Here is a 12,801-nt window from a genome sequence, read left to right as displayed (position 1 = left end):
CGAGGGGGCTGGTGTGCTGTTGTCCTTCAAGCACCAACAAAGGCTCCAAATCACTCTGGCCATTAGAGATGTTGTAACATTTAGGAAGCCTGGACCTATATTAGGGCATTAGACCTACGATGTTGAGCTAAGAATATCCTTCCTTTCAGATATTTTAAACAACTGGATGGTAGAGAGATGCCTCCTTTAGACCATGATCTTCCACACACCAAAGATATAGCTCTGGCTGGGTAATACTTCAGTACAATTCTTGTAACTGAGACACCAGTTTGCAGTCTTACCTGCAAATCAGTGCACTTATGCCATGTGTTCCTTTATGCATTTCTGCTTCTGCTAAGGAAGACTGGTATCTCTCTATTATCCATGCCTCCAGTGGTTTACAACTCTGGAGTTCAGAGCTTACACAGTTCAAGGAACACCTACTAATAAAACATCCTCCCCGAGGGTGAACGCCCAACACTTTGGGATCCTGGAGGATACAGACAGGGCTGAAAGGTACTATTCTTCCCACAGAAGCACTTTTACCCTCTCTGCTACCAGGCCTTTGTTCCTGCTACTCTGCGGCATCTGTTGCATATAACTACTGATATCATTGCTGGAATGGATGCTTACAAATCCTTTTAATCCTTGTAGATCCCTTTAAATGGTTCTGGATAGCAAGTGAAAACAACACTGCCCTCATTTCCAAATGATTTACAGCGAAGTGTTTCTCTGTGGATCCACCTCAATTGATTTGATTTTTTTTTTATTTTTTTGTCCTAACAACATTCCTGCACCCTATCATTGGTGGTGTGACTACAGTCCACTCGGTAATAACAAAAACCCTTGTGTGTCAGGTTCTAATCTTTATGAAGAATAATGCCCCCTTGACCATCAGCTGGAGGGGGAAGGGGGGGGGGAATCTATAAGATGTTGTATTTTGGTTCTTTTTTATTCCGTTCATCAAGACAGATGTAGGGAAGAAGGTCATGGAAATAGACAGGCCCCCTCAACAAAGTCCAACAGACATCCACGGATCCTGGGAGACAGACAAAGCCTTCCTGGTCCAAGGAGGGGTAAATTTGATGATGAAACTTCTGGAATCTGATCAGTCAGGAATTCTGATCCTTCTCTACCCAGCGCCAAATACACTCAAAGGTAATTTGCTGGGATACCCAAAGAAAGCTAATTTTAAAGTTAATGAATCAGCTGCAAATCCACAAGAATGATCTCACTATTCTTAATGTCTAAGTTTTCTTTCATGTCTCTTCCCTCTGGAATGAAGCTGAAACTCAAACTTTTTCATGATGACCATAACCTAGAGCAGTGGTCCAAACTTTTGAAGGTCTCCATGGTGAATTGGAGTGGTGTTGACAGACTTCAAGTAAAACCACCTTGAATTACACAGATAGTCCCTAGCAAGATCAGAAGTAGGGAGCCATAGTTAATTTTAACTCAAAAAAAAAAAAAAAAAAAAAGTTCAGAGAAAAGCTAGCAAACCCCAACACTCAAACATATGACATTCACTGAGTATGAACTCATGGAAGCAAGACTTACATTGAAACAGACTAGATATGATGGCATGTAGTTCCTTTCAAGACTAAGGGCTGACATCACAAAGTAGCAGCTAGGCCCTATTCACACTACTGATAGAAACTTGTTAAATATAGCTAGGTCAGCAAATCCACACATCATCATGCTCACAACCATGTATCAAAAATATTGTTCAGTGGTGTATATGACAGTGTGCCCTGAAAAAAATCTGGAGACATGTCCTATAGTGTCTAAGCTGCTGACCCTAAACACAGAGGACTGTGGGTGTTTTTCCACATAGGGATATCCTCCTGCACAGACAGCCAGGCAGTAGGACTGACTACTCCAGTAGCAGATATGGTTAGGAGAGGTGGCCTGCACAGCAGAAGATTACTGTTAGAATCTGCTTACAGCCTGCCAATCATGTAATCAGAGCCATAACGGTCGTAAACAAGATACACCCACACAGTTCAGAGCCATGTATTAATCATGCTGTGTGTGGATGTGAACTGTATGTGAAGTCAGCCCTGTTAGAACCTGGTTACATCTTGGAAGAAGGCTGTATTATAGATGGACTCAGTCGTCACTGTAAATGGAAGGAAACATAACCCAAATCATCTGACTGGGTACAGAGGGTGAAAGAGAAATTAATTTACCTTCTTGATCAAGCTAACTTATACCATCACTACACCCCATGCTGAAGAAGCCTGTAAGCAAATCTGGATACACACTGTGTAATAAATCCATTTGTTACCATCACAGATTCATTTGGACAAAAGAAGAGCAATAGCTGCCAGACAAAAAAGAAACTAGATTAGACATGGGGGAAATACTACAGGGCCAACCAAGTTCACACAATATGGGCTTGTGTAACTTCAAATAAAAATATAAGGGCTAAGCTACAAATTCAGACTCATGGCATAGATGTACATGTAGCAACACTGTATGCAACATTCACTAGGGACACACACATTCATATTCTCAACAATAAAATACTGCATCTTATATTTCTCTAATCTTTCTTCCAAAAGGATTCCAAGCAATTTTATTAACAACTATCTACGTCCAACACCAGTGAAATGCAGCCATTTCTGGGCTGAGAAGAACATAAAATAAGAACCAATGGTTCCTCTAGCCCAGTATACTGTCTTTCAACAGTGGCCAGTGCCAGATGCTTCAAAGGGAATGAACAGAACAGGGCACTTTGAGTGATCCTCACCATGTCATCCAGTTCCAACTTCTAGTAATCCAATGATTAGGGACACGGAGAATGGGGCTGCGTCCCTGACCATCTTGGCTAATAGCCACTGATAGACCTATTCTCCAGGAATTTATCTAATTCTTTTTTTAAACCCAGTTATACTTTTGGCCTTTACAATATCCCCTGACAACAAGTTCCACAAACTGACTGTGTGTTGTATGAAGTAGTACTTCCTTATATTTGTTTTAAACCTGCTCCCCATTAAATTTCTTTGCGTGATCCCTGGTTCATGTGTTATGTGAAGGAGCAAATAACATTTCCCTATTCACTTTCTCCACCCCGTCCATGATTTTATAGACCTACCATATCGCCATTCAGTCATCTCTTTTCGAAGCTGAATAGTCCCAGTCTTTTTACTCTCTCCTCGTAGGGAAGCTGTTCCAGACCCTGATCATTTTTGTTGCCTTTCTCTGTATGCAGTATTCAAAATGTTGGCGTACAATGGATTTATATGGGGACATTACGATATACCGTAATTTTATTTCTCTCTTTCCAAATGGTTCCTAACACTGTTAGCTTTTTTGATTGCCACTGCATAGTGAATAGATGTTTTCAGAGAACTATCCACAATGATTTCAAAATCTCTTTCTGGAGTGGTAATAGCTAATTTAGACCCATCATTTAGTATGTATAGTTGGAATTATGTTTTCCAATGTGCAGTACTTTGCATTTATTAACACTGAATCTGCCATTTTGTTGCTCTGTCACCCAGTTTTCTGAGGTCCTCTGAAACTCTTCATCATCTGCTTTGAACCCAACTAAATTGAGTAATTTAGTATAGTCTGCAAACTTTGACATCTCACTGTATCCCCTTTTCCAGATCATTCATGAATATGTTGAACAGCACTTGTCCCAGGATAGATCCTCGGGGGACCCCCATATTTACCTCTCTTCCATAAGAAAGAAAACCAACTGGTAGACAGAGGTGCTGCACAGCAGAGTTTAATTTGGAAGGGAATTTTGGCCACAGACAGAAATAAACTTCTATTCGTATGAAGAGTGATGGAACTTTAACATCTATAGAGATCAGAGAAGTCCTCAGTTTAAGACATCAAATAAAAATCAAATCAAATGTATTGTTTTTCTTACAAGCAACCAACAGGAGAGTTGAAGTTAAATTAGGCTACCCGAATTGCACACACCTTTAATTTACAGCTTCCTGGACTTTGCTGTGTAAGTTTCACCAATTTAGACTCCCCTGCACCCATTTACAATTGTGTAACTTGCACCACCAGCTTAATTGTCTTTGAATTTTTCCTACCACATGTAACTGAAGCAAATCAGAAGCTAGAGAATGAAATCTTAATTTGCGTTTAGCCTTCTTTAAAACCATACAGTAATCACTCTACCATTTAAGACAGCAATCCAGTTAAGATGTTATTTATAATATCCTGCAGACAGCTAATCACCTTTTAAGATGGTTGCTAAGCTCATGCCTCTCCTACAAGGAACCTTGTAGCGGCGTAATTTTTCACCACTAACCATGGATGTCAATGCAGCAGAGAGAGCAATGCAAGTCAGAGGGCAAAAAAGGAAAGTAAATAACCAAGTTTCATACCAGGAATCTTCAATTGTGTTAGTAACTGAATAGAAAGTTTAGTTCCAATTAAGTTATTTTAGTTCAAATTATGTTCTTGAGTTAAGCTAAAATCTTCTTACCTAATACTACTATTTTGCCCTTCTTTAAGTAATTTGAAAAGCCTGACAACCTCCTTGAGAGGGACTGGGAAAACGGGTACAGAGTGGTTAGTGATTTGCCCACTGTCACAGGCTGGAATTAGTGTCTGACCTCGGAATAGAAGTTGGGCACCCAGCTCCCTTATAATTTGTTTTGCAACATCCCCCCTCCTAAAATAATGTTCAATTAAGTATTTTCTATTTGTAGGAGCAGATCATTCACCCACATTGTCAACCATGTGCGCTCTCAGGTGCCTAATAAGGTCTGATTGATGCTCAGCCAGCATTCACAGAATTCTTACCGTGTATGGATTCTCTGGTGTTTCTAAAACGTCTGTGCCATGATTGAAGCTTTTCCCACATTCAGTACATAAATAGCATTTCTCCCCACTGAGTGATCTCTGGCCGATAGGAAGGTACAAGCCCTAACTGCAGTTTTTGCCACATTTAGTACATAAATAAGGTTTCTCTTCCAAGGGGATTCTCTTGTGGTGAATAAAGCATAAGCAATCACTGAAGCTTTCCCCACTTCCACAGCATTTATAAGGTCTCTTGTCTATGTTTATTCTCTGGTGCATACTGAGGTGTGAGCTCAGAATGAAACTTTCGCCATACTCATTACAGTCCTAGGGCTTTTCAGCCATGTAGGTCCTCCAATGTTGGACAGCTTTTTTTGAAAGCCAGGCACACTAAAATGGACTAAAAGTCATCCTGCTCTAGAATGGAAAGACACCCACCTAACTGGGATGCAGTGTTGCTGTGCCCTTTTCAATAGCTGTCACTTTCCACTGCAGAGATGGCACTAAGTGGCAGCTGTTTAATGTTTCACAGCAATTAAAATATTTACAAATGTATTTATAAGTTAATAATGTATGTACACATGCATATATGGAAAACGAAAACGTAAGTGTGTAGAGAGGCATGGACCTTTACATTTAATTGTCAGTCTAAGAGATTTGATTTCCAGAGTCCCCACCCCCTTCCCAGACATGTGGGTTGCAAAGCTCTCTTTTCTAGAAGTGAATAAAATAATCAAAAACTAGACTGACAATGGTTTGACCAAGGCACAGTGCAGGCAAGCTTTGTATTAAATTCTTCTGTTCTGCAAAGCATTTCTACCCAAGCTTGGAATACCTCTAGAATTCCAGTACAGGGAGCTTCGTAAACAGATTACTAATCATTCCAAGTTCTATAACGTGGACTACTACTAGAGACCAAAAAGATATTCTATCTAGATTTTAAGCCAGGACCTTCAGCAATGAAAAGCCAGTGCATTAACCCATTGCACCTCCATGCCCACACAACAGCTGTTCTTAACACACTGTACATGGTCTTGATCCTATGACACTGAAAGTCAGACTGCCCCAAAGTTTATCTTTATGCAGGCTCCCAGCTGTTATTGCACTAGTGATCAAATATTAGTCAATTCCAAGTCCTGCCTACTGAGAGCAAAACTATTATGGTAATTGATATCTCAAACCTGTCAAGCATGAGATGTGCTGTTGGGAAATAAATTAGTAAACGCAAAGTGCCAACTTCTGCATAGGCAAGAAAAACTTAAAGAGAAACACCTTAAAACCTCAAAGAATTTAGCATTAATTACTTTTCAGCTTTTTCAGCCCACTTTACATGAGAATAAATCACCCAACTGGTCCAGAAGTCGATCACACTCATATCCACACTATCACCAACTTAAGCAATTTATACCAATTTCATCTGCTTCTACAAGAATTAAGTTTAATGTTCCACAGATACAACACGTCATTTGAAAAGTAGACAAGTTTCCCATCATTAGTTTCCATGGTTTTCCTTTGGAGTGTGTGTCTGTTTTGCTCCAGCAGTGTTACTATAGCACATTGATGTTTTTACAGAGAAGCAGGACAAAAATAGTGAAGCCCCTAAGCTAGCTCTTTTGATAGGAGAGACAAGGATAAATACCACTTATGGTGAAAGAGGAAACTGCAATTATTCATGGTACTGAGCATTCCAAAATTCTTTACTCTGAACATAGAGTTTGTTATTCAAAATGATGGCTGCAATCAGAAATGAGAATATCTCCACAAAAAACTTCCACGTGGAATTTCATTGTCTGAAAATCTAACTGACAATGGTCATAGCTAAATTCCTACGTCAGTACTGAACGTGGAAAAATTAGATCCTGAAAAAATTTAAGTGAAATCCTGCAGTGGTTAAATTAGCTGGCACACTGAAAAATCCACCATAAGTGTAAGTTATTCCTATTATTGCTCTGGAAAAAAAAAACCTGACAGTACCAGTTTTCACTGCTAATAAGTAAATATTAAATGCTAATATAGTGCCTTTCACCGAAGGATCTCCAAGAGCTCTATAAAGGCTGGTATGCATTCAATTTATTTTTTTTTAATCTGTCAGGAAAACTGCAATGTAGAGACATGGAGATTTGTCTAGTGTCAAAAAACAAGACAATGGCAGAGTGGGTACTAGCTTCCTGGTCTCCAGGCTCATTGCTACAGCCACAGCTGCTATAAATACTGCTTCCCTGAAGAGTGGTTATAAGGCTGGCAATAGAATTCTAGTAACAAGCGATACAAAAGGAGGAGTAATCAGGAGCCACTACTGGGTTATCCTGGTATGCCATTTCAAGATGCATCTAAACTATATTCAAACTACTAGAGGAGGTTAACTTTTCAAAATTGCAGCCTATTTGAGGCAGGGACTGTGTTTAACCAAATCTGTACAGTGCCCAGTGACACAGAAGCCTGCTACTGATCATGGCATTACCTCAATATCGAACGACAAAAACTGCAACAGTTACCAGATATCTTCCCATATCCACCAGAAAACTCTCTAAATTCCAGCTAATAAGCAAGGAGAATTGCATGTTTACATTGCAACTGAACGCCTGTAGTGGAAACGTGACAAAATACTGCACACCAGTCAGGCTAGAACATAGAACTGGGACTCACTTGGAGTAGAAAGCTCAAAAGAAACACTGCAACATTGCATAGCTTTGCTGCCTACACTGGCCACTGAAACAGTGGGCCTTATTAATGGGGAAGCCCCCACAATAAAAGAACATTACACATTTTGGGGGCAGCCCAGACACCTAGAAAAAGGAATTTTGCTAGGTTAACTTGAAAATTATTTATGCTGCTAGCCAGTGGCAAACTTCAGGGACACAAGCCAAGTCTGGCATTTGAGGTTTATCCCATGGGGAAGCTGACATGGTCGAGTGCAGTGTTTCTCAGGTTTTCGATATCACAGGCCGGCCTGCTGCCTTCCTAAACTGTGCCCAGGAGATTTCAGAGACCGGCACTGAGAAACACTGGTCTAGTGCACGTTAATCTACCCTCACTGGGGAGGTTATGCATTTAGGAAGAAGATAAAAGTGAAGAGGGTCATGGGTAGGGGTAGCAGTGAAGAATAAAGCCTTGTCTACAACAGGAAATTGACTGGCATCAGTACTGTGGAGTAAGTTATTCTATAATAGCTATTTCAGAAAAGTTCCCCTATAGACACACTATTCAGGAATAATCACTCTGCTCACAAACCAGATTAATTATTCCTAAATAAAAATCACTTATTCCTGAACAGAACATCCACAGGCGGAGCTATTCTGAATACTTATCACAGAATAACTTATTTCACAATAGCTCTGCCAGTCACTTTCCTCATATAGATCCAACCTAAGAATTTAGGTTAGGCACCTCACATTCTAGATCAGCATTTCTCAAATGTGGCACCAGGGGCTTTTCTTGTGGCCACAGCCTTCTAAGCTGTGATTGGAGAGAGGACCTGGGGGGGCAAAGCAGCAGCCACTCCCTGTTGCTCCTGGATGTGCTGCTGCCTTGGCGTTGGGGCCGTGAGCAGGGATTGGGCCCTGCTCCCCTCTGGAGACATCTGGGGCACAACACTGAAGGAGCAGGCAGCCTGTAAGTTCCCCACCTTCCCAGGGGCGGTGGGGCTCAGGCTTCGGGCTGCAGCCCTGAGGTGGCGGCAGCAGGCTCCGGCCACAAAGCAGTGGGCTTCGTTCTTGGGCCCCAGCCCCGCATGGCCTCCCCCACCCACCCACCCCCCACATCGCCCCAGGTGTTTTGTTTAAGAACAAGACTTGAATTCATGCCCAACCAGAATCTGGGGAAATGTAAGGGACACGAGACCAAGAGGTTAGCTTGTGTTTTAGCCCCTTCCTGCAATGACCCCTACTGGAGAGCACACACCCTCCCAGCTATAACCAACAGGGTACAAATTCACGCACACAGGGCTGTACGCGACACCCAAGAAATGGGAGGCAAGCGCCCAACTACAGTCCACGTTAGCACATTTTTAAGGGTTCTTTACCTCCAGGCCTGTAGACAACATCATCCTCCGTGATGAAGGACGTTATTTCACCACTGTCAGTTCTCTCATAGCGAGATTTCTTCTTCGGTGGCTTCTTTTTATTTTTCTTGGTGGACTCCTCTGTGGTGGCACTGTTGTTGTCATTGTCCTCATCTTCACTGTGGTCACTTTCTGCGTAATTCTTGGCACCTCCTTCCAAAGTGCAACTCCGACGAGGACGGGAGTTTTCGCTCTCTCTCACTTTCTCTCTCTTGTCTCGCTCCCTGTCCCGGTCCCTGTCCCTGTCCTTCTCTTTGTCTTTGTCCTTTTCTTTGTCAGCTGTCATGATTCGCCACGTGCCTTCTTCTGTCCTCTCACGGCTGGGCCTCCGTGAAAGGTAGACAGTAAGCCTGGGCTTCAGTCTTCTGAATTTCTCACTCAATTCCAGGAAAAATTCGACCACTCCAACAACCCCAGCGTTTTAAAGAAGCTCTTGAAAGAAGAAAAAAGAGAGGTACAATTAATACTCTGAAATCCCTCACAATCCCTCCAGTTCTGAAAATCAAAAAGGAACCTACAAAAATATTTCAGTTTGCGTGAGATAAAACTGTAAAATACATGAAGTCCTTTAAAGCAGCTGTTTGATAAATGAAACACTAGCTTCAAACACCTTGCAGGTAGTTTACACAGCAGCTTTCATCCCCAAAAGATCCTCAAAGCTCCTTACTAACTAGACACAAAGATAATTTAATCCACCACTGAAATATAGCTACCTTTGGAGTGGAACATGGTAGGTGTGAGAGCACACAGAGTTTTAGGTCAGAAATGGAACTATACGATTTAGGAAGAGAAAATGTAATTACCAGTATTTGAATCTGACCAAGATATAAGATTTCCCAGCCCCTATTCTCACAAGTACCAGGAAATTTTTAACAAAAGGTCATGATTTCCATTTTACATATCAATCGAACAACAGTACCTTCGGCAGCACAATATCCAACAGAGCTGGCACAAAATAAAGAGTACCACATCCACTCAACCACAATTCCCATCCTAACTGCAGTTCCCAAGTATCTGTTGGGAAGTCTCCCCTTCACGTGTTGAACTAGCCTGACCACACTTAGCTTGCAAGATCCAGCGGGCTCACACAATAAGGTGGCAACATGCCCAAAGCTGCTCTTGCGTGCACCACAGGTAGCACACAGCTTCTGGGTTTCTTTTACCAATACTGGAATATGCAGAGATGAATAGCAGTATCTCTTCTTCACCAATTACTTTTCTTCTTTACTGAAAAAATAAGCACACCTATCTTGTCCCTTTCATTATTGTAAGCATTACTAGGGTACAGACTGTGTGTTTAGCTTTATTTAAATGCAAGGTTGGATTGGGCAAGTATACTTATTACAACAGTATTTACAAGTGAATAATATGTGGTAACTCAGAGCTATGAGCCAGGATCCTCAAACTGCAAACCAGTCCTTGACAGTGAGTGCACAGAGTTTTACATCCCTCCCCCCAGAAGAAATCCCCCTCTCCTCCCTAAAACCCAAATATCACACCATCACCTAATACCAGTCAATTGAAAGCCTGTAATACAGAAGACCGCTACATAAACTAGTCTCCTGTTCTCTCCGCTAGGAACCAAGAAATAATTTACCAGTAAATGCCTTTTCTACCACTCAAGTCCAACAATCTGGACTGACAGGTTGTGTGTTACATCTTTGAGTGACAGCCAGCAACACAAACAACAGTGTTAAAATTTTTGGCACCTTCTCTTCTGGAAAGCCTCGAACAGAATTTGCACCAAATGAGGCATCCATAAGCACTTCTTAAAATTATTCAATAGGAGGAATCTGAACTACAGTCACTGTTATGCATATGTCATGCTATTTTCCTGAAAATATGCTAACTCAAAGGGAGACATTCCAAAGGAGTAGGTCCAAGACAGACAAAAAATTAAAAGATAAGAAACTCTGTATTCCCTAATCTGTCAGTCGAGGGTTATGGGAAGCAATCCACACCACTTAGATATAAAGTAGTCAAGGAAATTAGGAAGGCACCATTGCTTTAAGAACTCTGTGACCAATTGCTGTACCTCAAACAAAGGTTACCCAATCTAAAAAGCCTGGAAAGACGTGCAAAGGGCTTGCAAAGACAACCGCACTGCTGCCTTGAATCCTCTTCAATGGAGGCTTTTCCTATCCAGCGTTCCCAGGACCAGGAGCATCTTCAGTTATGCTAACTTTAGGCATTGTTAAGATAGGATGCAAAGAGGAGTAAGTGTGTGTGATTCTCAAGTACATATTTCCTATCACCAGAATCTAAATCATGATTTAATTCCACTCTAAGTATAAAAGTGTTTCAAGTTAGAGACCCTCAAATCAACCAGTACTTGCCCGCCAATAGCTCCTCATTGACAAAATTACTAACTTCAACGATTAATGTCTCAATTTAAGTGAAACCTAGAAGAAACCCCAGCCAAAAATGAAAGACTGCAAAAGGCCAACTTAGCCCTTGTGAATCAAGGTAAAGGGGAGTGTACAGCTGCAATTTCACCTTGTCCCACCCTTCTGCCAGAAACTGTTGCCACTAGAAAAATATTTCATTGTTAAAAGCGGACAGTGTGAAATCAAGGCTAACACTTGAACTGCTGGAAAGCTATCACCTTAACAAGAAATTCAAGCTTCAAATAAGTAATTTATGGGCATGAGGTTACACCACTCAAGTGACAAAAAAGTACTATTACAAAAAAATGGATTTCACTGCGAACAATGTCATTACCTTGAAGAACGTACAAAAAGGCAGCCACTTGATTCCTTAGGGCTAATCCTTCAAAGTCTCTCAGATGCAGTAAACTGTCAACAACTTGCTCCAACAGACTCATTTCTTCCATATTTGACCTCATAAAAGACATCCCCAAGAAGTGGAGGCAAGTCACCGTTATTTGAAGTCACAAGTAGAGTAAACAGCTGATTTGAGGACCTCTGAATTCCTTCTGGTCAACAAACTACTCAAGTGGAGCCCAAGCTGGGGACACCAAAATCCCATGTTTGTCCTTGTGAATTTTCTTCACTAGTTCATAAAGTCAAAGGTACTGACTGGAGCACACCAGCCCTTGAATAAATGGAATTAAAGAGACGTTAACCCAGATGGCTTCTGGATCTTGGTAGCGTCTGCCCACTTTAAGATATTCCTATTCCCCCGGATATAAAAAAGTGTTATGGTCAAGGGGACTAGATGGTTCTCAGGGATACAGAACTTTTACCACTTAGGTTGCCCAATTCAAATCCAGACCAGGATGCCAGTAACGAATAACTTATCTAGTGGTTTCTTCGTGACAAATAATAAAATAGCAAGGTTAAAAGATGGTAATAAAGATATCCAAGACCCGCCTACACGAGAGCTTTCCACCACTAACAGAGCTGTGACACTGGTGAATCATCATCAGTTTTCCTTGTGCATACATGGCCTTTGAAGCCAGTAATGAAAGGAGACTGTGACCAACTGAGATGGACAAATGACAGTTTCCAAAAAGATACATTCCCTGGTGGATCAGCTTTAGCTTTAAATTATTCCCGCTTGAAAATGTAGCCCATGATACTGACTGCAAGCATGAAATCAGGAGCCTCAAAAGATGCAATGCCCCTTACATTAACCTTCTGAAACTGCTTAAGATTAAGAAAAGGACATTCAGACTTTTAAAAAGTTATTTGAGAAACAGAAAACTGGTTCTGTGCATCTGAAATCTCTTAAAACAAGCTATAATAAATTCTTGTTATTAACTACTACTCCCACCACTGAAAATGCCCGAAGACACAAAATTGCTTTCCCTGGGATGATTCAAGCTAGGGCTTGAATCTGAGGCATTTCCTGAATAAGCCAATCAACCAGGTAAGAAATTATTCCAACTCCTTTACTTCTTAAAGCAGTTGCCATCATTCTGCCAACACAAGGTGATCTGATGCAAGTCCAAAGAGAAGAGCATAGCAATGAAGATGTCAATTGACCAGAGAAATCAGAGATACCAGTGATGGCAAGGGTCTACAGCAGCA

The 12,801-nt window shown here is 41.3% G+C and overlaps 1 protein-coding gene across 4 annotated transcripts in view; it reads right to left on the bottom strand.

The window, feature by feature from the left end:
• Positions 1–12,801, bottom strand: part of RERE (arginine-glutamic acid dipeptide repeats) — a 412,980-nt gene that overhangs the window by 264,483 nt on the left and 135,696 nt on the right. For all 4 annotated transcript variants that reach the window (XM_074975155.1, XM_074975156.1, XM_074975154.1 and 1 more), the window contains exon 2: positions 8,771–9,241. In XM_074975155.1, the coding sequence (XP_074831256.1) occupies positions 8,771–9,095 (325 nt within the window). In that variant the 5' untranslated portion in view covers positions 9,096–9,241. The remainder of the gene's footprint in view (positions 1–8,770; positions 9,242–12,801) is intronic.

The sequence above is a fragment of the Natator depressus genome, chromosome 18 (assembly GCF_965152275.1).
Source record: "Natator depressus isolate rNatDep1 chromosome 18, rNatDep2.hap1, whole genome shotgun sequence".
Lineage (NCBI taxonomy): Eukaryota > Metazoa > Chordata > Testudines > Cheloniidae > Natator > Natator depressus.
This window is presented reverse-complemented; position numbering and strand designations above follow the sequence as displayed.